The sequence below is a fragment of the Microcaecilia unicolor genome, chromosome 6, assembly GCF_901765095.1.
Source record: "Microcaecilia unicolor chromosome 6, aMicUni1.1, whole genome shotgun sequence".
Taxonomy (NCBI): Eukaryota; Metazoa; Chordata; class Amphibia; order Gymnophiona; family Siphonopidae; genus Microcaecilia; species Microcaecilia unicolor.
Genome location: NC_044036.1, coordinates 112,725,873 through 112,751,956, shown reverse-complemented (window position 1 = coordinate 112,751,956; position 26,084 = coordinate 112,725,873). Strand labels below are relative to the sequence as shown.

The 26,084-nt window shown below is 42.5% G+C and overlaps 1 protein-coding gene across 1 annotated transcript in view; it reads left to right on the top strand.

Annotated features, from left to right (window-relative positions):
- The window catches only part of NOS1AP (nitric oxide synthase 1 adaptor protein), a 167,815-nt gene extending 150,354 nt beyond the window's left edge, over positions 1-17,461 (top strand). Inside the window, exons 8-10 of the mRNA XM_030207193.1 lie at positions 8,577-8,741; positions 12,306-12,471; positions 16,905-17,461. Coding sequence (XP_030063053.1) covers positions 8,577-8,741; positions 12,306-12,471; positions 16,905-17,305 — 732 coding nt within the window. The 3' untranslated portion in view covers positions 17,306-17,461. The remainder of the gene's footprint in view (positions 1-8,576; positions 8,742-12,305; positions 12,472-16,904) is intronic.
- Positions 17,462-26,084: the final 8,623 nt, after the last annotated feature.

Below are 26,084 nucleotides of genomic sequence, written 5' to 3'. Positions count from 1 at the left end.
TCCCAATGGAGGGACGGGAAACCCGTATTATTGAAACAAGATGGACGTCCATCTTTCATTTCGATAATACAGTCGGGGACGCCCAAATCTTGAAATTTAGGTCGTCCTTAGAGATGGTTGTCCTTAGACTTGGTCGTTTCTGATTTTCGGCGATAATGGAAACCAAGGACGCCCATCTCAGAAACGACCAACTGCAAGCCCTTTGGTCGTGGGAGGAACCAGCATTTGTAGTGCACTGGTCCCCCTGACATGCCAGGACACCAACCGGGCACCCTAGGGGGCACTGCAGTGGACTTCATAAAATGCTCCCAGGAACATAGCTCCCTTACCTTGTCTGCTGAGCCCCCCCAAACCCCACTCCCTACAACTGTACACCACTACCATAGCCCAGAGGGGTGAAGGGGGGCACCTGCATGTGGGTACAGTGGGTTTCTTGTGGGTTTTGAAGGGCTCACATTTACCACCACAAGTGTAACAGGTAGGGGGGGCATGGGCCTGGGTCCGTCTGCCTGAAGTGCACTGCACCCACTAAAACTGCTCCAGGGACCTGCATGCTGCTGTGATGGAGCCGAGTATGACATCTGAGGCTGGCAAAAAAATATTTTAAAGATGTTTTTTGAGGGTGGGAGGGGGTTAGTGACCACTGTCCAGTTACTAGCATTCTCAATGCAAAGATATATCCTAGCTGCCACTCAGTTTGTAAGACTAGGTCTGAAAAGGATGATAGAAGATTTTCCATAATAAATTACATCATTTCATGGAACTGGAACATGCATACATTTGTGTTTCACTGTAACTGTTGTCACTACAAGATGTGTTTAATTCACTGAGCACAGCACAGGCCATTCTAAATATTATATTCATATGGCAGCTCTGCACTTACTCTTCCTGGATGATGAACTTAGTAGATCTGGATGAGTTAGTTTAGAGATCTTTGCTATTTTTCAAGCAGGGGCTGTTTGTGAAAAACAGTTGAGTGTAAGAGCCAAGACCGTCACTGGACAAAGCAGCAGATACCCCGTCAACCCCTACAATCCTGTCTCCACCCCTATACCCTTCAAGCTTGCTCTTCCCCCATCCCTTAAGTTTTTTTTTTTAATCACCTCCTATACTTTTTAGTGCTACCTTTTGAACAGCTATTCTGTTGTCTTCCAGCACCACAGAGATTGCAGTAAGCTTGGGCTGCATGGTGCTTTCTCAGTCTTGTGAGACTAGATTGGGATTTTGAGCAGCATATAGCTTAAACTCACCGAGAGCTGTGTGGTTCAGATATTAAACAGAGTAATTGTTATGGAGATATGCCAGCAGCAAGTCTGAGGAAGAGATGAAGGAGCCTGGCCCCCTGACTGTTTCCCCAGTACATATGCTTAAGGTTGAAGGAATGAAGAACACTGGGTTAGTCAATAGATTTCTAACTCCAAACCCTATGTGAGAGAAAGAGTTTGGAGGTGAGGAATGTTATCTTATGGGAACAGACTGTATTTTATAGAATTGAATGTATTATATTTTTCATTATATTGTTTTATTTTTCATGTTCATTGATATTGATTTGCAGGGATGTGCATTCATTAGTGCTCCTTTGGTTCTTTAGCATGCCCTAAAATTGAGTGTATGCTTAATGTATTTCTATTACGTAGCTTCCCACTATTCCATAACCTGTGGGATAGTTGACTCCATCAACCATCAGGTGGAGATAAAAAACACTAAGGAGCTGGACTGGATGCCAAGAGAGATGTATCTCAGCTCGGTTTTCAGTTCTTTTCCTCCAGCAGGTGGATGGACACACTTTTCAGCCTCTGGTTCTGAGTGATTTGCTCCTGGTTCAGTTGGTCGACTGGTCCCCAGTTGAGCTTTGTGGTTGCCTTGAGTCTGCAGTCATATCTGCAGTTCTTCAGATCCCTGTCTCAGGTGCCCGGTGAATTTACTTATTCCCTCGCTTCACCTCTCCCCTGTTTTCTGTGGAGCTCTCCTTTTCCAGCAGAACTTTAAAAAAGAAGAAAAAATGTTTACTGTGGAGTATCAGTCCTGATTCTTATTGGAGCTCATTACAAGTTCCATCTGGCACAGGGCACTTGGATGGAACAGGAATCTCGATGGTCGTTAAATCGCTTGGAACTTAGGGCAATGTGGAATGTCTTACACGACTTCACTCCCTTTCTGGCAGGGACCCCAGTCACAGTTTTCTGTGACAATGTGATGGCAGTGGCTTATATCAACAAGCAAGGTGGGACTCACAGCTGTCCAATGGCGGCAGTGGCAGCCTTCCTCATGAGTTGGACGGAGAAAAATCATCTCTGCTTGTTAGCAGCTCACATTGCTGGGTCCTTGAATGTGGTGGTGAACTTTCTCAGCAGGCACTCCTTGGACCCAGGAGAATGGGAACTATCTAGCCAGGGTTTTCAGTTGATAGTAGACCAATGCCGTTCTCCACCTCTGGACTTGATGGTGATGAAAAGGAATGCCAGAGTGCTCAGGTTCTTTAGCCATTGAAAAGAGCTGGGCTGGATGGGGATTGATGCCCTACTGCAGCCCTGGCCAGAGACATGTCTACTTGTATGACTTTCCTCCTTGGCCCATGGCAGGCCATCTGTTGAAAAGGATCACATTCCACTGGGGTCAAATAATTCTCTTAGCCCCGAATTGGCCATGGAGGCCATGGTATACGGACCTGATTCAACTGCTGGATAGGGGATCCTCTCCATCTTCCGCAAGTACACAGCCTACTGAAGCAAGTTCCAGTGCTCATGGAGGATCTGTGCCCCTTTGGTCTTATGGCTTGGCCATTGAACGGGCTTGATTGAGATGAAAAGGTTATTCAGACTTGGTCATTGCTACCTTGCTTAAGGGTCAGAAATGATCTACATCCATGGTGTATACGAGGGTGTGGAGGACATTCAAGGCCTCTTGCTCTGAGTGCGGACCTTCTCCCGCAGATCGCGCACATCCTAGCGTTTCTCCAGGCAGGTCTTCAGAAAGGATTGATGTTGAGTTCAGTTTACAACTTTGGCCTGTTTCAGGGGCAACTCTTGCGGCTCACCTGGATATTGTTCATTTCTTGTGGGTAGCGGGCTGCTTGTGGCCTCCCTTTCATATGCAGTGTCCAGAGTGGAACCTTAATTTAATCCTATAGGCTTTTCAGACGCCTCCTTTTGAACCACCCTGGAAGGCCTCTTTGAAAGATCTTTATGCTAAAGACAGTGTTCTTGGTGGTGGCTGCGTTGTCATGTAGGGTTTTGGAGCTTCAGGCTCTCTCTTGTTGGGATCCCTTTCTCTGCTTTTCGGAGGCAAGTACTCCCTGTGCACATTTTCTTCCAAAAGTGATATCAGCATTTCATCTCGACCAATCTGAGGAGCTTCCATCCTTTCACAGAGAGGACAAAGATGCTAAGTATTCTTCCTGTAAGCTTCTTGATGTACGTAGAGTCCTCAGATATCTGGAAGTCACAAATGAGTTTCGCAAATCGGACAGACTGTGATTTTTGGTAAGCAAAGGCTTGGCCTCATGTCTTCCAAGCCCTCAATTTCTAGATGGCTAAAGGAGACTATCATGTCAGCTTATTTGCTTGTGGGGAAGCAGGATCCTCAGACCTTGCGGGCTCATTCTAAGAGGCATACAACGATATCCTGGGCAGAGACTACCTTACTGTCTCTGGTGGATATTTGCAAGGGAGCGACGTGGTCAACACTGCATACATTTGCCAAGCACTGCAGGGTGGATGTTGTGGCACGCTCAAAAACTAGTTTTGGGGCTTTGGTTCTCTGGCGATGGTGCCAGAATCCCACCCACTCTAGGGATTGCTTTTAAACATCCCACAGGTTCTGGAATATTGAGAAGCTATGCAATGGAAAGAAAAATTAGGTCTTACTTGATATTTTCTTTCCATTAGTCCTTCTCATTATTCCAGAGGTCCACCTGTTTAGTCAGTGCGAAGTAGAGGGTCAAATAATGACTGCCACCTTGCATAATGCTTCCTGCATACCTCTTGTTCTCTACAAGTTGCCAAATCTAATTAGATTCTTCTATACTGCTAAATTCCCACAGGGTCCAAAGTAGTTTACAATGGAATACATTTAGCAATTACAATCACAGGCAAAATTAAAGTAGTTATAATCCAGTATCAACTGTTATCTAACCAATTATGTAGTCACTCCTCACTCAGATATATATTTGGGAAATAAGGCTCCTATGAAAAGACATATAGGAATGATTCAATCTTAGCTCAATAGGAAGAGTTCTCCAATAATTAGCTGTGTGATAAGGGGGTAAGATCTTTCCTGATTTTGTTTTCCTAGAGATGAGATGACGAACTGGAGGAAATAGAAGAGGATTTGCTGTATTTTCATTTCAAAGTTAATTGGGTGGAGGAACGATGGAGAAGTCATATAAAATGACATGTCAAACCATGTAATGACTTAAAAACAAAGCAGGATACTTTAAAAATAACTCTGGAATTTACCTGCAACCAATGTAGATCTGATAACAATGGGATAACCCTATCAAACTTACTACGAGAATAGATCACCTTAACAGTAGTATTCTGTAAAAGCTGCAACCTGTTAAGTTGTTTATTGAAAACACCAGCATATAATGAATTACAGTAGTCTAGCTGTGCTAATATGTAAAATTGAACCACTAAAGAAAAATGTTTAGTGTGTAAATGCAAACTTATCTGCAAAATTGCTGGTATTCTGGACATTTACACACATGAGTGGCGTCTAAGTGTAGACTTGGAGCTAATTTTCATGGAGAACATATCCAGGTAGTAAGTTGGATTCAAAAACAGCTGCTTTGTAGGTCTTCAAGTCTGTTCTGTTCCTATAAGAGGTAAGGTAAGGACACCCTTAAGGATAAATGTTCGAAGGCTGAGGTGGGATCCACTCGAGGGTAAATGTGGGTTACATGGGGAAATTTACTGAATACATCTAGGTGAATTTTCAGCCATTTCAAGTACACATGCACTCAACATGCTTATTTGAGGTTACTTAGGAGATTCACTTTTCTTTTTAGCTGCCCAACACCCCTATTGTCAAATAAACTTTCCACATACTTTGTGGTTGAAGTGGGCTGAAAAGTAGGCACAGTCTTTGTTAGCTGTCTTACTGAAAATGTATCCTTAGGAGTCCAAGTTACTTATTTTCACATTTGAGGAAAGTGAGATTTATACCCAGGCCTCATTTCAGAGAAGCAGAACAGTTTTCTTGCCTGAGTCATTGTTCTGGAATCTTGCAAAACAAGGGGCCTTGCTTTTGCCTCAACCTGCCAGTAATGGCCAACTATCGCCATCTGCCTCAGTTTACCTGCTCTCTCATCTGACTGCTACCACCTTGCTCCTGAATGTCCATAACTTTATCCTACTTTCCCCTTGCATCCTTCCCTTATTCTCAGACTGCTTTTCTCCCTACCCTAGGTCTACACTCCTTTCTCGTGCCCTCTCCATCCCCACTAATTAGCCACAAAAGCTTTAAGGCCAGTGCAAAATGTGCCTCATCCTTTTCACCTCTTTTGGGTCAGTGTACATCATCTGATGGCAGTCTTATGTTCCTAATCCGACTTGGTCTCATTCACCTACATGCTATCTGGCTGCTGATTGTGCTCTGTTTCTCCATCCGCAGCCAGGCTTTGAGGCCTCTGAGTCGCAGCAAGAGAACTGTTTATTATATCACAGCTGCTTACAATGATTTCATCCTGCTTACTATAACAAAGGACTTGGCCATTTTGTAGCTACTGGTATTAAAGGAAATGTACAGTCTGCCCTGAAAATGTCAAAGGCAAATCAAGATCAAGTATACGAATTTAATATCACACCATACCTTATGCTATGAGTTTATCTTGTTGGGCAGACTAGATAGGCAGACCATACAGATCTTTATATGCCACCATCTACTATGTTACTATGATGAGGAGACTCTGGCAAGACGGTTAAGAGAAGAAAGAGGAAAGCAGAAACCAGAGACTGGGACCAACACATTAAGAAAAATAAAATGGCCGGACAACAAAGGGAATATGTCAGTTTTTGGAATGTATATCTGCAAGAACTAATTTTAGACATTCCTGGGGCCCGTGAGAAAAAAATTGCGGTGGTAAATCTCCAGCTTTGAGTTGGGCCACCGTTGTCTTTTCTGACAAAGCATCATTTAATGAAGAAAGGGACAGAAATAGGAACAAAGCAGGGCAGGATTAATGAGCATTGGGCCCTCCATTGTAATATAAATACATTTTACTCCCACATATGGGGCCCTGCCTGATTTATTTATTTTTATTTGTTACATTTGTATCCCACATTTTCCCATCTGTTATTTGCAGGCTCAATGTGGCTTACATAGTACTGTAAAAGTGTTCGCCAATTCCGGTGTGAACAAATACAGTAATGTTGTGGTAGAATAAGGTTCATGTGTAACAGACAGATTAGGGAATCGTAGAGAGGAAGAGAATCGTAGAAAGGAAAAGTTCTTATATGTCCATTACGAGCTTTGGTTTTGTTGTGTTGGCAAGGTACAGGTATTTAAGTTGGGTCGGTGGGGTATGCCTTTTTGAACAGGTTGGTTTTTAATGATTTCCAGAAGTTTAGGTGATCATATGTTGTTTTCACAGCTTTTGGTAATGCGTTCCATAGTTGTGTGCTTATGTAAGAAAAGCTGGATGCATAAGTTGATTTGTATTTGAGTCCTTTGCAGCTTGGATAGTGGAGATTTAGGTATGCTTGTGTTGATCCTGTTGTGTTTCTGGTTGGTAGGTCTATGAGGTCTGTCATATCCCGGGGCTTCGCCATAGATGGTTTTATGAACCAGGGTGCAGATTTTGAAAGCAATATGTTCTTTGATTGGAAGCCAGTGCAGTTTTTCACGGAGGGGTTTGGCGCTTTCGAATCGCGTTTTTCCAAATATAAGCCTGGCTGCCATGTTTTGAGCAGTCTGAAGTTTCTTTATAATTTGTTCCTTGCTTCCTGCATAAATTCCATTGCAGTAGTCTACATGGCTTAGTACCATTGATTGTATCAGTTGTGAAATGTTTCCCTTGGGAAGAATGGTTTCACGCGTTTGAGTTTCCACATTGAGTGGAACATTTTCTTTGTTGTAGATTTCACTTGGTTCTCTAGTGTGAGGTTACGGTCGATTGTAATGCCGAGAATTTTCAGGCTGTCTGAGATAGAGAGGGTATGGTCTGGGGTGTTTATATTTGTGGATTTGTTCGTATTGTATTGGGATGAGAGGATGAGACGATGTGTTTTTTGTATGTTGAGTTTTAGCTGAAATGTATTTGTCAATGAGTTCATGATATTCAAGCTGAGCTTGATTTCATTGGTGATTTCTGTCAGATCATGTTTGTAAGGAATGTATATTGTAACATCGTCTGCATAGATGAAAGGGTTAAGGCCTTGGTTGGATAGGGGCTAGTGGGGTCATCATTAGGTTGAAAAGGATCAGCGATAGTGGTGATCCTTGAGGTACTCCGCATTCTGCTTTCCATGGTAATGATATGTTTGAGCTTGATTTCACTTGATATGTTCTAGTAGTTAGGAAACCCTTGATCCAATTAAGTATGTGTCCGCCAATCCCGAAGTAATCTAGGAGTCTTAGTAGTATTTTATGGTTTACCATGTCGAACGCGCTAGACATGTCGAATTGGAGGCAAAATATGCTTTTACCTGTTGCTATTTCCTGCTTGAATTTGGCTAGGAGGGTAATTAGTACTGTTTCAGTGCTATGGAGGGGGCGGAATCCTGATTGTGATTCATGTAGTATTGTGAATTTGTTTATATAATCAGTAAGTTGTTTGGTTAATGTGAGCAAGTGCAAAGTGATGCATGTGGGAAAGAGGAACTCAAATTACAGCTATGTATTGCCACACTGGGACAGACCAAAGGTCCATCAAGCCCAGCATTCTGCTTCCAACAGTGGCCAATGCAATTCTGACTACAGAGAAAAACCAGCAGAGGAAGAAGCAGAAGTAACAAGTGTTGCTCACTGACTCTTCCTGTGACTGGAGGACAATGTATAGGGGATGGGAAGAACAGGCAGCAGTGGTTCAGGTGGTTCTGGTTTCCCCCCTCCCCCAACACACACAAACTCTTCTTTCTGCTAGCAAATGACTTGGGTAAGAGAAGTGATTTAGGGTTTAGTTCACACCTTTTTTCAGTAGTACTCAAAGTGGTTACATTTAGGGACAGTAGGTATTTTCCTGGCACCAAAGGACTTACAATTCAAGTTTGTACCTCAGGCAGTGGAGGTTTAAGTGACTTGCCCAAGGTCAAAAATTTGCCTTAGCAGCCACCAAATTAGCATATCTAAGACGGCCTCTTCTAATCATTTGGGCTCTGACTGGGTATGTGCCTATTTTTCCTATGCCTTAATAAACCCTGAAAGGAATGGCTAATAAATTCCAATTAAAACAGAACAAAACCCTTCCCATCACTGAATGTTGAAACAGGTCAAGCCAGTGTTGTTCCATTCAAGAGAACATCCAGAATAAGAGATCCGGTTCCTTGATCCAACTAAGCTGCTCTGCCACATTTGAAAGTTTTTCTTGTTGCTTTCTGCTGTTCTGTCTCATACTCCTTTCCACCTCTTATTTTCAGAGTCTACTTCATCAAGAAAACATTCTGAAAGCTTCACCCAAGATGCTTCTGCCTTCCTCCAGTCAGCTGCCCCAAGGGACTCCTCTGTCCTTGCATCACCAAGTTCAACTTCTCCAGCAGCAGCTACAGCAGCAGCAACAGCAGACCCAAGTTTCTGCTGCACAGGTGAGGTGCATGGCCTTGACATTAATACATGGCCGTGACTCGTATCATCTGCAGAATTGCTAGGTAACAGCCATAGAGCTGCTTGGCTCGCTTCTTGTAGGTTGATGAGAAGTTGACCTCTGAATACAAATGATTTGGTCTTCTAGCTTCTTGTACAAGATATGCACAGTGTTTTGAAGGAGACATGTAAGCAGACAGAACTGTATATATCCATTCCAAGCTTGGGTGCATAGTGAGAGGAATGGGCAGTAGGAAAAAAAGAGGTGCTGATGCCTCTGTTTAAGTCTCTGGTGAGACCTCATTTTGAGTAATGTGCGCACCTTCAAAAAGATATAAACAGAATGGAGTAAGTTCAGAAGGCAGCTACTAAAATGTTCAGTGGTCTCCGACATAAAGATATAGAGCAGATGTAAATATCTCAGTATGTATGCTTTGGAATAAAGGTGGGAGAGAGGAGATATGATAGAGACATCTCTATGGCATAAATGCACAGGAGGCGAATCGCTTTTAAATGAAAGGAAACTCTGGAATGAGGGGGCATAGACTCGGGAGTAATCTTAGGAAATACTTCTTCATGGAAAGGGTGGTCGATGCATGGAATAGTCTCCCGGTAAAGGTGGTGAAGATGAAGATTGTATCTGAATTCAAGAAAGTATAGGACAAGCACATAGGATCTTTTAAGGAAAGGAAGAAATAGTAGATGTTATGGAAGGCAAACTAGTTAAACCATTGGTGGTGGGGAGGAGGCAGTTATGCATAGGGTGTCAGTTTTGGAGCCCAAAAAGTGAGCACTAAGCCAGTACTCTGTAATGGCCAAATTTCACAGCAGAGCCATTATAGAATACTAGCTTATTGGGAAAGATGAATCTTGCGGATTAAAAAAGTAGTTGTTTTTTTTTTGTTTTGAGACGGTTGTGATATATTAGCTTTTTTTTTTTTTTTTTAATTAACCTACGCTACATACCTTACTTGCACGCTCTTCTTATTTCTAGATTGGACTATGTGAATTTTGTTTATGCAGGTTAATCCGGTACCAGTGTGGTTTTTTTTTCTAGTGAAAAAGGTGCTCAAATACCAAGCCACCCTTCAGGGGTGGGGTGATCACTGAGGGACCCACCCCACAATAGCCAAGCCCCCTGCAACCAGTCACAGAGTCTATGACAAGGCAGAATTTGTGTGTTGAGCCTCAGCTCTTTCATTAAAACTTGGTGACCATGGGTCAATTTTAGCAGGCAATGGAAAAGGTTCTGGTACTCAGTACCCCCTCAAAAAAAGCCTTATCAGGTCGCTGCTGAAGCTCCTACAAACACTTCAGAATACGACAATTAGAGTGTTAGGATTGGCTGTGAAATTTGACCATCTTTCTCCATTATATATTAGGTATCGGTGAGCTACAGAGTAAAATTTAAAGTCCTTTAATACACAGATCCCTGAAGGAAAAACAGCGACTGTATTTAAACTGCTTGACTATTCTTTGTACTCCAGCGAGATGCCTTAGATCGTTGGAGGACCATAGATTAGTAGTACCACACTTTTCTAGAACTTACTGGGGGGCACAGCTGCGGAGAGGGCATTTTTCTGGCTGGCGCTATAACTCTGGAATGACCTGCCAAAAGAATTTTGGGCAGAACTAAACTTTATGAAATTCAAGATTCAACTAAAAACACATTTTTTCCAACAAGCTTTTGGGGTACAGTCAACTGGATAAGGAGATGTAATAAACAATCCTGGGGAAATTGTTTGTGATATGTATGTATTGTTTAATTCTGGAGTGTATGCCGTTGCTCTTTCCTGTGACTTCATGGAGTTCTTTTCAGTTTTCTGGTTTTAATGATGTAAATTTGTATTGTAAGCTACTTAGTCCTTACAAAAGGTAAGCGGTATATAAACTTTTAAATAAAAATAAACATGTAAGCGTGACCACTTAAGCCTGCTCTATGGCAGACGTAACTGCTTGTCCCTGAATGCGGCAGTTGTCAGTAGTCTGTAAAATGCACACAAAAATAGCGAGCATGCCCCTGTCCTGGCCATACCCTCCCCCCCCCCCCCCCCCCCCCCCCCCCCCGTATGCTCCTGTTGCAGTTCCACGCTATGGGATTATTGACAATTAGTGGTACTTAAGAGCCATCTTAGGTCCAGTCAAATGATTAAGTTACACACATAGGTAATGCATTCTGTGAAGTACATACGTTTTCACATGCAACTGTGCATACCACTTATAGAATTAGGGGTGGCCTTTATTTGCAGTCAATTTTTTACATTTCTGAGGCAGATACAGCAAGCCTCTTGGTTGAGTCACAGTTGTACTGCAAAATTAAATTATTGCAGCAACACTACCACAGCATGCTATAATCAGTAAGAATGCAAATTACCGCTGTGTTAAAATAGTAGCAGTGATCGGCAGATCACTGCAAAATGTCACCCTTCTTGTCAGTGCCAGAATGATGATTGACTCAGGCACTGATAGGAAGAGTGACATTTAAAAAACAAACTAGTGCTAAACCGCCAGCATATACATTGGCCCCAGGCAGGCCTTCCTCCACCCCCACCCCCACCCCCCAGTTCGATAACCTGTCTAAAAAAAATTGAACCTTTGTGTGTAGTGGCACCCCACATACCTACCCAACCCCTCCTCCAGGTACCTCTGACCCCACACACATTCCCCACTAGAAAAACGTACTCTCTGGTGTGTAGCACCCCCCCCCCACCCCCCCGGGATCATCTTCTCTCTCTTCCTCTGTGAGCCCAGCATCTTTCACTAGCCCCTCATTTGAGCTATCTCGTCCCAACCTCACTCCCCCCAATCTGGCATTTTTTTCTTCTCTTCCCCCCCCCCTACTGCGGGTGCATTATCCACCTCTCTCTCCCCCACCTTGCACCTCCCCCTCTGTGGGTGTATCATATCTCTTTCTGTCTCCCCCCTCCCCCCAGACCTCCTCTCCCCCATGAAGCCTGGTATCTATTTCCCTGCTCTCCACCCACCCATGGTCTGGCGTCTTTGCCTTCTCTTCCTACAGTCTTCTGATCTTCAGCAGCATTGCAGATCAAAGCAGCCTCATCATCTGTTGGCCCCGGAAACTTTCCCTCTGCATCGTCCCACCTATGCAGAACAGGAAGTTGTGCATAGGGAAGACTTCCAGGGCCAACATACAACAAGGCTGCCTTAATTTGTGATGGTGCTGGAAGGTCGGGAGACTGCAGCAAGTTGGGGAGGGGGGAACAAAAGGGAAAGAGATGTCAGACCACAAAGGGGTGGAGAGAAGGGAAGAGAAGGAAAAGAGATACTGGACTGGGAATGGAGGGGAGGGAAAGAGAGATACCGGGCCATGCCAGAGACACAGAAAGCCTGTACATCCGACTTTGGGGGGATCTGAGCCAAGATTCAAGGGGGGCCCTAGACCCCGAGGTGCCCCCCCCTTTGTAGCAATGCTCCTGCTTCACTAAATGAAACTATTTAAACCTAAAATTTAATCCATACTTAATCGAGGGGGGCCACAGTAAGCATAAATCTGGCCCTGACTGCACAGGAAATAGCATTCAGACTATTTTGCCTTTCTTTTACAGGTTCATCTGCTGAAGGACCAGCTGGCAGCAGAGGCAGCAGCTCGTCTTGAGGCGCAGGCTCGTGTGCACCAGCTCCTTTTACAGAACAAAGACTTGCTCCAGCACATATCGCTACTGGTAAAACAGGTGCAGGAGCTGGAGTTGAAGGTATCTGGACAGAGTACCAGTAAGTAACCTACCTACTCTCAGGATAGTGAAATAGAAGATATGCCAACATATAAGTGGCAATGATGAGTACACAAAAAAATGACCTTTGTTAATGGAGAAACTCATTATCCCGCCAACTATGTCTGCTACACCAATGGTTTTTAAGCTGCTAATAGCCGCGAGTTGAATTAAGCCTGCATATTTAATGCCAAGCATATCTGGGCTCCAGCATTGAATATTTGGGTAAGTGTGGTCACCCGGAAGTTAACCGAGCATGGGTCAATATTCAGACTGGGGTCTGGTTAGCTTTGAGGCGCTGTTTTGCTGTCCTAACTTTATGTGCTTACTCAACAGGTTAGTGTACTGAATATTACCACTAACCGTTTAAGTGCGGGCTCTGCCCCCATACTGTCCTTGCACTACCAGACTGTGCCTAAGTGGTCAAAGGCTCCCTGCCAAGTTAAATGCCACTGAATATTGCCAGATGGCCAGCTCAGCAGGGTTTAACAGGACAGGAGACTCAGCGCTGCATTAAAAAAAAAAACAATCAGGATATTGGCAATATTTACTTATTTACAAAATTTTTATTCTGCAGTATCTGCATGATTCTAGGTGGAGAACAAATTAATATTCACAATAGCAATATCAGTACAATGTTAAACAAAACAAGACTAACAGACATACTAACTTTAAAAATATTGAACCCACGATCCGTATAGCTAACACTATAAAATGAGGACAGCTCTTTTGCTGTCATAACTTTATTAAGATAGTTGTCTGCTTATCTGACTGAATATTGCTTCTAACGGGATAACTTCCGTCTCTGCCCGTACCACCCTGGCTCTTTCCAGATAGCACCAGGTTGGTCTGTAATGATTTTCATCAGTATTTTGGGATAGCGCTCCTGAACATCAAGGGATGGCTCTGGCTGGTGGCAGTTATCTGAAGAACAAATACTGCTACCCAGATAAGGCCCTTTGTTTTCTCATTTTATCTTGGGGGATGACACTCACAGATTTTCTGTTTTACTTCACATCTGCCCAAGGTTGTCAGTAAGCTTCTTGTCACGAGACAGCACTTCATCCCGATGTGAGGTTAATTCCAAGTGATGTTTCACCTAAACAAGTCAATACTTTGCTGAATCCTTGCTCATCTCTATATTTTGAATAGAAAGTGGACTTCTATTCTGGCTTTGGCTTATGTAGACTGGATCTTGGCCAGTGCAGTGGGTTTGATTTGCCAACCCCAGAATCCACAGAAATAATGTATAAACTCAATAAAAAGGTTTTTGGTGGGCTGGAAGGGCAGAGTTCCTGAAGACTTTCCCAATTATGCAGCCACTTCTTCTCACATACCATTGAATCAGTTGAACCTTTAAGATGGTGGTCACCATCAGTTATGTGGGAAATTCTTACACAACTGCATCCCTGCACCCCAAAAGCTCCTTGTTAACCCATTGATCTCCATTTTTTATATAATGCATGAGTTACAGATTTCCCTCAAGAATTTGTTAGCTAGGCTACAACCGATCCAGACCACGGCTGCAGAATTGATTCTAGGCAGTAAGCAGTTGCACTGGCTTCCAGTGCAATACAAAGAGATTATACAACATTCGGTTGTAGTCCACAAGATTATTTAGGTACTTATTGTTTTTTATTTGGATTCTTCTTAGAGGTTTATATTCCAAACGAGATGTGTTTGATCAGTAGATGATCAAAGGCTTATAGTTCTTAATGATTGAAAGATTAAGAGGAATTCCATATCCTTCTACCGAGACTTACCCTATAGATAGTGCAACATGCTTGCAGAAGAGCAAAATATTTGAGGTCTACAAAATCCTGAGTAGTGTGGAGCAGGTTTTGGTGAATTGATTTTTCACTTATTTAAAATGCCTACTGCATAGTAAGTGTTTTTCTGTTCCTGGAGGGAGCCCCAGAATAAAAAATGAGTTACAGTGGGATTTGAACCTGTGTCGCTTGGTTTACAGTCCACTGCACAAATGAGTCTGACCCTTCAAGATGGAGATAATTTATTAAAATTCCTCACTAATTTCCCTCTCAGTACGGGATCACTTTTTCCCTCCTCCAATAGCCTCTATTCAAAAGTGAGACACATAAGTTGGCATCCTCGCTTGCAATGGATGTGGACTGTCAGAATCCACTAGTGCTTGTGGAATCCTAGTCTCTTCTGGCAATTTTGATATAGTGCCCCATGTTTTGGATTACAGGGAGTCCAGAATTCAGATCCACAGCAAGGGTATCTCTTCTGAGTTGGTTTTTCCTCTTCCGCATTCAAGCCTGCCTGCTTCTGGATTTCACTGTTCTGAGGACCGGGTGAACGCAGACAGCCCAACTATAATAGATCGTCCCCCAAGCTCATGCAGCATCTTCATGGCACTCTGGTGCTGATTCTCTTTTCGGTAGCGTCACAAGCTGGAATGACGCCTTGTGCGACATGCCCCTAGATGTCCTGCCCCGCCCACTGCACTGCAGCCACAGAAGAACAAACTGAGGATGGAGAGCAATATTTACACCCCCTGTCTCTCTTGTGCTCTATGTGGCTGCACCTCTGGCACAGCCCTCAGGATGGCGCTGTCTCTTTCAACCTGTTAGTGATAATCTGGGGAATTCCTAGGTGGTTAGGAACTTGTAACCATGGTACCCTAGTTTGGTAAAGAGCCTTGATTTTGCCTGCGGGCAATGATGGGATATGCTTGAGGGTCGCCAATGGGTCAGGAGTTTGAGACATCGCTAATGAATGTGCATGAAGGATATTTACATATATACTACTGCCTCATTTATAGTCATACAGAGGTCTCTAGAAAGTGACATTTTGTGTGCTACAGCAAATATTAGCATTATCAAGACTTGGTCATATGAAAGATGTTCTGAAGAAATGAATGTATTTCATGCATTAGATGTAGTGCTTTCTAATATTAAGACCTATGTGAATGGCAGAACCACTTATGACGATAAGTGTCGCTGATCAACCCTATCGTTAAATTCCAGTGGCACTATCTGCCATGGCAAATCATTACAGACTGCCTAAGCACTATCCAAATAGTGCTGGGGTGGAGTGGGAAACTGCCAGGGCCATATGAGAGTGGGACATGAGCATTTCTTTAAATTATCCACAGAGCGGCACTAAATGCGCATTTTTAATTTAAGTCCCATAGCCAATTAAAAAAACCTCACCAACTGTAGTGTTTAAATATTGGCTCCACACTTGGTACTTTCAAATGGCACATTATTAACACACCGAAATTAATCTCCCAGATTTATATAAATATTACAAGGAAGAAATTTATAAATTACCCTGTTGGCTTGCCTCTTTTTTTTTTTTGTGCATTTACATGGCAAGTTTGTTCCGCACAGAGATTTTGATTTTTCATCCTCGGAGTGGACTGTTACCATGTTGCTTTGAGCAACAGCTTGTGTAATTAGTGCCCACTGACTGAGTTGACCCCTGAGACAGGCATTCCTTACGACGAAATACGGTCCATTTCGGGTTATCAATAAAGCACACTTATACCACTCTTGAAAGCCCTTTATGCTTCTTTTTTGGACTGTTCATGTTGCGTACTCTGACCCTCTCCATTGTATACTGCTTTTTTCTAGCGAAAAAGGTGCCGGTACTCAAATGCCAGGCCACCCTTCAGGGGTGGGGTGATCACTGAGGGACTTACCTCACAATAGCCAGGCTCCCTGCAACCAGTCACAGAATCTATGACAAGGCAGAATTGATGTGTAGGGCCTGAGCTCTTTTATTAGAACTTGGGGACCACAGGTCAATTTTAGCAGACAATGGAAAAGGTGCCGGTACTGAGTACCCCCTCAAAAAAAGTCCTGCTGCTTGCCTTCTTTTTCAACATGTGTAGATGAGTATGTTTGTCCACTTCTATAAAAGCACTGGCTTTTGTCTTGGTTTGTTTCTGATTACGCCTTCCAGTGGTAAGTTTACAGCAAGGCACATAGTCATATATGTTGCACTTATAAGTAACATGCAACTTATGTGCCTTTATAAAATACTTTTCTGCATACAGTTACACCTGCTGCAAGGCAAGTAGATGCCAGTAAGACTAAGTGCTTATATGTTTACTTTATAGAATGTTTGACTGAGGGTTCTAGCATCACTGGGGAGAGAAAGATTTACAGCTCTCCTTTTGGTCTTGCCCTTCTTTCCCTGTGCAGCTATCTCAAGTTTTCCAAGCCCTTCTGCTCATTGTGCATGCAGTAGAGTTTCCAATGGGACTGTTTAGGAGGAGAATTGAACTCTTCAATTCTCCTCCTAAACAGCCCCTAAGGCAGCTGTCACTCATCTTTTCTCATTGAGTGCCTGAGCCCCGTCATGTAGGAGGCTTCATGATTTCTAGTTTTTGGAGGTTAAAGATTGGTGTAGTGCCATGAAAGACAATCATCTCTCTCCTAATTCTTCTCCTTTTCTCTTTTTCAGCAGGCTCACAGGACAGCTTGCTGGAAATCACCTTCCGCTCCAGTATACCTCCCATCCTGTGTGACCCCACCACCCCGAGACCTGAGGACCTTCATCTGCCTCATCTTAATGATGGCACTGATCTTGCCCATGATCTCTGCAGCCCTCTAGGTAGGACCAACTTCTTAGTTAAATTTGAATACTTCCACTTCCTGCCCGGTGATCAGCCCTCCTCAGAGAAGCTCCTGGGTAGCTTGGAGCTCTTCAAGTTTCGGGAATCAGGAATCGCCTTGGAGTACGAGTCAAACACAGATGAAAGCGAGGAACAGGACTCCTGGGCCCAGGAGGAACCTATACGTCTGATGAATGTTTTACAGAAGCAATTATTAGGAGATAGCCTCGATGATGAGATTGCAGTGTAGACAATGCTATGTAGTCCCAAAGATCTCGACCACACAGAGATGTGGCAGTAGACAAATAGAGCAAATTAAGTCAGTGGAGATCAGAGCTGGTGGTTATAAAGCTACCAATCCTGTTGCTGTATCCTAGTTTTTGCCAGAATTAAGGATTCTTCTCAACTTAAAACATTTTAACAAGGTCACCAGGATTAATGTTGTCTACAGCTACAAGTAGTTATTTTCTTGAATAGTCTCTAGCAATAAAGAGCTCTGTTCCAATGACACATTCCTTCTTAACTCTTAATCAGCACAGTTATGTTTTAAGGAATGAACCAAGACCGTGTATAAAGTAAGACTCATTACAGTTACTTCATCTCTCTAGAGGCTGTAGTGAATGGGGCTGTTTCTTTGGTTGCACACTAAGTAAATCGTTGGGTTCAGAGATCCAGGAGATGTTGAAGTAGGCATGCGTATTATTGTTGGTAACTTAAAATTAGCTCCTGGATGAGTGCGTGTCTTTAGAAACTGCCTATTTTACTTAATGAGCTATGATCTACTATTACACCGGGAAATGGCAAGATGGAATCATTTCTTGACCTTAGCGATGAGGCACCACTATCCAAGTAGTACAGGCCCTCTGTAATGGCCTCACAAGCATTAGTGATCCTGGGGCAGGTCTTATGTGATGTAAATAGAATTAGGTGGGCTCCTGGTTGAGAAATCAAGACCTGCCACTGAACATCATGTCCACAATTACATCACAGCCTCCTTTCCTGCCTTTAAATTAATATAGAAAGGCAAACATACTGGCTCCCCCCACCTCCACCCTTCAGATGTTTTTTCCCCTTTGTCTCTTTCTCTGCCTCTGGAGGCTTTTTCATCTTCATACCCAATCCAGACACTGTCCTCCCCACCCCCACCCCAAACTCTCTTCCTCCAGACACAGTTCCCTACTCTGCACCCACTTACTTCAGATGTCCAGTGTCATTAAAATGGGAGAATGCTTTAAGAGGAGACATTGAAAGCAGGGAAATATCTTTCCAGTAGCAAAACTGAGCTAAAAGTAAAAAAAAGACCTATAATAAGGGGACAGCTCTTCATGGCAGACAAGAAAATAAAACTTAAGAGGTTAAAGAGACTATTGTAGTTTTTAAATGAGGTGGCTGAAAAATGAAGGTATAAAATTAGTATTTCAGATGAGCAGGAGATGGCAGAAAATGAACGGCAAGGAAGAAAATCCAAAAATTGAGGAAAGGTAGTTAGGATCTTGAAGTTGCAAGTAGAGGAAAAAAACCTGGTAGGGCAGTAAAACAAGGTGGCAATACATTTTTTTTCAGCCAAAGAAAGACATGCAGAGGTAGGATTGAAAGACAGCAAGGTAAATAGGAAGAAGTCACAACCATATGACACCTCAGTGGGCAACACCAGGAGACCTTGGTCTACATTGTATATGTTCACCTATAACAAGCTCCTTTCCCTTTGGGTTGAGCCCCTGAGGATTGCAAGGATTTAACGCATGAGTCGAAAGGCGTTCGCCTGGACTAGTGTTAGCCACTGGTTGGCAGCTAGTAAGAGGCTAGAGAAGTACAGGACCAACATCAGGAATGTGGTTCCTTCTCAAGGTAACAGCCAGGCCTGATCATGCTTATTTCTAAGATCAGAGAAACTGAGGGTGGTGTGGCCATAAGCCAATGGTAAGCAGTAACAGAAATGGTAAGACACTCAAGAACTCTCACAAGAGACCTATGAAACGGTAAAGCAGAATGGGAACTCTCAGGTTTAAATAGTTTCAAGGAACCAATCAGAGAAGTTGCATTATCAGGAAATGACTTAACAATGGCCACCTCCTTACATGTGGAGAGAATCCTTGAGGGTAATTTAATTATTTATTTATTTATTGCACTTGTATCCCACATTTCCCCACCTATTTGCAGACTCAATGTGGCTTACAAAGACCTGTTATGGCATCGCCATTCCAGGGTAGAAGATACAGTTGGTATTACAATGAGGTCGACATAGAAGAACTTAGCAGACAGTTATAGAAAGGCGTCAATCAGAATATGGTGGGGAGGTGGGGTGTTATAGTTAAGCTATGGACAGACATTTGTGATTGATGATGAGGGAGAAAAGAAACATTGAGAAATGCTTTTATTTAGTGCTTACCAAGGGAATGGGGAAAGACCACTGTTGTATGATTGTGAATGGAAAACAACTAGCAGAAATGAAAGTAGACAAAGCAATAGCGCAAGATGGGATACATCCTAGGATAAAAAGGGAGCTAATGGAAGCTTTGGAAGCTCCACTGACATTTTGGTTCAGCTCAACATGAGTGATTCTAGAGGATTGGCGAAGGGCATATGTTGCCTTTAAAAAAGGGTAATAAGGATGAGATTGGTAACTTCGAGCTGGGTGGGTAGGTAGGTTAATTAAGTAAATGATGAAGGGAAAGATTTTGACATAGCTTTAATAAAGCAGGGCTGGAAGATATGAAGCAACATTGTTCTACTAGAAAGAGATTATGTCAAAAAATAATTTCTTGTTTTGGATAACTAGAGGATTAGATTGGCGAGTATATGCAGGGTACTTAGATATCAGAAAAGCTTTTGATTCTCCCACATAGAAGACTCATGTGAGCACCAAGTCCGTAGACTGGATTAGAAATGATCTGAATGATAGATGACAGAAGATGATAGTAAATGGAGTTTACTCTGAGAAGAGTGGGATTGGTACTGAGGCTAGTTCTTTTTGATATTATGGTGAATGGCTCAGCAGGGCAATGTTAGCTTGTATTGGAAAAGGTGTCATGGTTAGTACAGGCATGCACGACCTGATAATGTGCACTTCTGTATAATGTAATAGATATAATTTTTATTTATGTATTTATGAATGACATTTATGCCCCACATTTTCTCAAAAATGAGTTCAGTGTGGCTTACAGTTTAGATTAAAAATAGAGAGTTTGAAATTCAACAATAGTGAAGTAGTATGATGAAGTGGCTCGAGAGTAACAGATTAGGAAATAAGCTACAAATAGTGTACATATTGATAGATTTGCAATACAGAAAAGAGCCAAGGTATATGTGTGTGTATATAAATACAGATATGTATGAAAGGGTTTTCACAGCTGCCAACTAGTAGCTCCGGGGGGGGGGGGGGGGGGGGAGGAAAGGGAGGTTGGGAGGGTTCAGAAGGAGGCCACTCCTATCCAGGGGGGGGGAGGGAGGGAGGAGGCAGAACTAGGATCAGAAGTAGTCACTGTCATTTTAGCTACTGTCCAGGAGGGAGCTACTCTTTTTTTTTGCAAGGGGTGCAAAGCCAGGAGCAGAGGCCATTGTGCTTAGTGCAGCCGCTGTCCGGGAGGGGAGGCCAAGCCTGGATCAGAGGCATTCAGGCTCATTTTCAGTTTCAGCCAAATCTAGGTGACAAGTTTCAATCACAAATTGTTTTGGCCAAAACCAGTTTCAGTTGGCCTCTATTGAAAACTGTCCTAATTTGCCTCCACTCTGCCTATATCCTTTCAGAAGCATCAAATAAATCTAAATATGTTAGTTTGCTGCTTTCATTTGTCAAGGTTTTCACACATAGATCAAATCTCACTTATCGGGAAAGTCCATCATTGGTGATGGAGGAGAAATGATTTGACCAACTACCCTGCTTCTCAGTCCATTACTGTAGTACTGCCAATCCAGGAGGCTGACTTTTTGGCTAGTCCAGTGGTTCCAATCCCAAACCTGATTCTGGAGGCACCCCAGCCAGTCAGATTTTGGGGATATCCACAATGAATATTCATGAGAAAGATTTGCATGCAGTGGAGGCAGTATATGCAGATATTTCTCATGAATATTTTTGTGGTTATTATAAAACCCTGACTGGCTGGGGTGCCTCCAGGACTAGGTTTGTGGGAAACACTGGACTAGTCCAGTTGTTGAACTTGAATCCAATTTCAGCTATTGTAGACCCTCATTTTACCCATTGAAATCAACACGCCAGGTCCCATAGTGCTTCAGGATTTAGTTGTCATCCAGGACTGGCCTAAGTCTCCCTCCTGAAATTGGGTAATCTGGCAGCTCTCAGGCTTTAACCATTAAGCTACTCCATTCGAAGCATGTACTTGCCTAGTATCGGAAAGGCTATGAATAAAGATTCTGGGGTGAGGGTGAAGGTCGCAGTAAGAGGGCCCTCATATATATGTTTGCTTAAGGCTCAATATAGTGTTTATTCAGCCTTGGCTTTGAAGCTTAATTTTTTTGTGCATCACTGTGTAGCACAAGTAGTGGTAGGCATTATTCTCCTTTCTGTTGGCATTGAATAACTTCAATGCCTCCTGCTGATATTGTATAGGTAGAGACTTGCTTAGAACCGAAGATGTAACAAGGGAGGGTGTGCAGATGCTGCTGATAGTTTCCTTTACTTACTGGCAGTAAGAATCAGTCTGGTCAATATTCAAAACAAATTAACCACCAGAAATGGCCGCTGACCTGTTAAATCGCTTATTCGGGGCTATCCGCTAATTTTCAGCGGTACTTAACCGGTTATCACTGCTGAGAATTAGCAGTTAGTGCCTAAGTGAAAACCGCTATTTTGGGGGCATTCTGGGGGCAAAGTCAGCACTTGGCCGGTTAAGTGCCGATATTCAGTATGTAACCGGCCAGGGTAACTGCATAAATGGGACCCCATAAAACACAGTCCTGTCTCTCTGCGGTAAACCATTTAAGTTCTGAGCATCGACTTAAATAGCCATGTGTTAGCCAGCGCCACATAAACTGGATATTCAGTGTCGAAACCTAGACATGGCCCGTCATTGAGTATCCGGGAATAATGCTGGCGGCAGTCGGCAAAACCTCACTGCCGCTCGCTGAATATTTATGCCAATGTGGCACACAGCCTCTGTCTGCTTCAAGAGGTAAACTTCAAAGTCTGAAGCAGAAGTAGTTGACCTCCACCCAGAGAGAAATTCGGGCAGGTAATCATTGCAATATTAATGGTACTTAATATTTTAATTTGTTTTAATGTTTATTTAATTAAATGCAGCGGGATAAAAGATTTCTTTCTCTGTGACAGCGGTAAGAAACTGTGTGTGTGAAATTGATGAGATAGGAGAGCATCTCGCTAGACCAGGGGTGAGCAACCACGGTCCTCGAGGACCACAACCCAGTCAGGTTTTCAAGATTTCCACAATGAATATTTGTGAGATCTATTTGCATACAATGGAAGCAGTACCTGCAAATCAATCTCATGCCTGTTCATGGTGGAAATCTTGAAAACCCTGCTGCATTAGTGGCAATAATCCATGGGTTTCTACTGTCAGTGCTTACTGAAGCGTCTCACCAATCAGCTATCACCAGCATGGCATTCTGTACTGTCAGTTGTGCAAACCAAAGCTGGTGTCATGGTGGCTAGAAGCCAACCACACAAAGTGGAGGAACACACAGTCCCTACGTACACCAGCAAGAGAGAGTCCAAGGAATAGGGTGGATAGTGTCTTCCAAAAAAACAAGGGAGATGTCAGTTCAACATGATGATCTTTATTGAAACAACTCAAAAGACTCGACACAGCTGCTGTGTTTCGGCATCAAAACACCTGCATCATGAATCTCGTGTTGTTTGTTGTACAAAGGTAGGCAACGTTTCCAAAACAACATGCAACTTTTAGTCAACAAAGTAGTTCCAAAGTTGGTAAACACGCAATAACTTCTGTCGGCAAATGCCAAAAAAAGGTTCAGTAAAGATCACCTAGTAGAACTGACATCTCCCTTGGTTTTTGGAAGAGCCTATCCAGCCAACTCCTTGGACTCTTTCATGGTGGCTAGGAGCCACATTATGATGTCTTTGAGCATCGTTAGAGATGCCATGCTGTTGGTTGAGTCTTGATCTCACGGATGTGGTGGTGTTGTTTGATACTATCATGTTCACCTGATCTTTTGGACTGATTTTATGAATGATTTTTTTATCATTGTATATTGTAATGGAAATGTAAATATGTAAATCCTATACTGGTTTAAAACGCTGTCTATAAACTTTGCTCTGATTCCTTCATTTCTTGAGTTTTTTATGTTTTTCTATCTGTAAATTGTGTCATTAAATCTCTGTTCTGGCTCTGACCTGAATTCTCTTGCTGTATTATGTTAAGTGCACTTATTCTTGATGTTGTCATCACCCTTTCCCTTATAACAATAAATCTTTCTGACTCCTCACAATCTTCTTCTTCTTCTGTTCTATTTTCTTAAGTGCTCCAGTAATAGAGGGATTCTGGTTAACAGATATGGATTGTCTTAGAAACCAGAGATTTCCATCTAGTACTTCATAAGTGTTTGCTACTGAGCTAGGAAGATATACAGATTAACTTTCTAGATCAAACGAAACCCTGTCTTCTGATTGGTTCAAGGTCTTAATCACCAACTGCAACCCCAAAGAGAATTCTCCCTGGATAAGCAGGATGGGAGTGACAACATTCAATGGCATCAGGAAGGAATGTTTTAACAAGCTTGAGTTACAAAGGCTTAGAAGACCTTTATTACTTATACATAGCTGACACTCTCATGAGACAAGGCATCTACATGACAAATGAAATTTCATGTGCACTAGGGCAAAATAGCCTTACATATGGAAGCATAATCTTATCTACAGATACATTGTTGGGTTCTCTGTTAGGAGTCACCACCCAAGAAGAGGATCTTGGATAAATATATTGAAATTAGGAATTATTTTAAAAGATATGAAGAGGAAAACTGAGAATATCAATATGCCTCTGTAGGATTCCATGGTGCTACTGCATCTTGGTTAATGTATACAGTTCTGGTTGCCTCATCTTAAAAAGGATATAGTGGCATCCACTGTGAGCGGGAGTCCTCCATATATAGTTCACATTTTCAATAGTGAGGGACAGGCAAGTTCTGCAGGACTCCAGGGAACCTGCCTGTCCCTAGAGATTAAAAACAGCATTGAAGCACTGCCCCCCTACTGATAGCAGTGCAACTGGGAGGACACCTGCTCAGCTGAGAGGGTTGCTCCAGAAATGGTTCAGAGAAGGGCAACAAAAATAATGTAGCAGATGGAATACTTCTCTTTGAAGAAAGGGTCAACAGGTTAGGGCTAATCAACTTAAAAAAAAAAAACCATGTACAATGATACATTATGCTGATATGTTATTGGTGACCCTTGATTGCTTTGGAATGTGTAGATTTCTTTATATGTGAATTGAATTGATTGATCTTTTATAAAAGCAGTATAGGCCCTTACAACGACCCCCAGCAGTGCACAGTCACCCTCACACAAATCTATACCTGCTCTTCAGAAGATGTAAATACGTTCATGTGTTCACATGTATTTCTTAATATATGTGTGTGCATCACAACTCCACCTAAACTATAACCTCAAAAATGTACATACAGGGGATGCACATGTAAGCAGGCACCATCTTGTTTGGTGTGCATATTCAGCCGTGCAGTTTTCGAACAGCCTGTTTCAAAATATAAGACATGCTTTACAAATGAAAAAGGATTTATATAATTACTCCTTGAACATGAAAGAACAATTTATAGAAATATTGAAAATAAGAAACCAAAAAGTATTGCTTGCACAAGTCTTTATCCCTTTGTAATACAAAACCCAGATTAGCTCCATTTCCAAAACTACCCTAGCAGAGCCCATGATAAGTTAAGAAGAGCCCACCTGTGTCTATTGAGAGTATTTGAGCTCAATTTTGTATTCCTGGATGAAGAATCAAACTGTTTGTGCTGCATGAAGTATAAAGTCTAAACATACAGCACACTAAGATAATGCAAAGGTATAGATTGGGGAAAGATTATAAGAAACATTCAGCATTTGAATATCCCTTTGGGTGCTATCAGGTCCATTATTTTAAAGAAGAAACAGTTTGGCACTGTAAAGTCACTGCTTTGACCAGGATAGCCCTCCAAAATCAGTAGCCTAGTGTTAAAGACACTGCTAAGAAAAAATCCCTGCCAAGCCTAAGATTACTTTAAAAGAACTAAAGTGGTGGTGTGAAATAAACGCAGCTTATCACTCTAACTCCAGCTTTATAGTAAAGCATGGTCTTGTCAGCAGCATGTTATGGGGATCCTTTCAGCAGTAGGAATACACAGGCCTGTGAAGATCAAGGGAAAGGTGGATGGTGTGTAAAGTACAGGCAATTTGAGAAGGACCACTCTGGACCAGTTTTCCATTGACCTGGGAATAGGGAGGAAGGTTTACCTTTCAGTAGGACAATGATGCTAAGCACAAAGAAAAGCTGATAGAGTGACTTAGCAAGAAGAAACAAGTATCTTTGAGTGGTCCATTCAAAGCCCAGGTCTCAGCCCAACATAAAATCAGAGGTAAGACTTGAAGACTGCAATCCATAGATGAGGTTCAACCAGCCTGAAAGAGCTTGAGCTATTCTGCAAGAAGAATGGACAGAAATCGCACCATTCAACTATGCGTAGTTGGTAGATTCTCTTGGTCCAAAAGTGGTTTCCACCAAGTATTACATCAAGGAGTGTGAATACTTACGGGATTAAGACTTATTTATTTCATATTCAAAAACTAATTAAGAATATTTCTGTAAGTGTTCTTTCACCCTGTAAATGTAACATGTTCTGTAGAACAGGAAAACAAGCTTCTACTTTAAGGCATGATGAATTTATTTTTTATTCCATAATATCATAAACTGGTGCTTATGTGGTGTAACCGATTCCTATTTGTTTTTTATTTTTTGTTTGAAGACCTCAGCCTAATGGATTGGTGGAGCTGTAGTGAATTCTTGGCTGCCACTCTCCTATCGTCACTGGTCTTCGATTTTAAA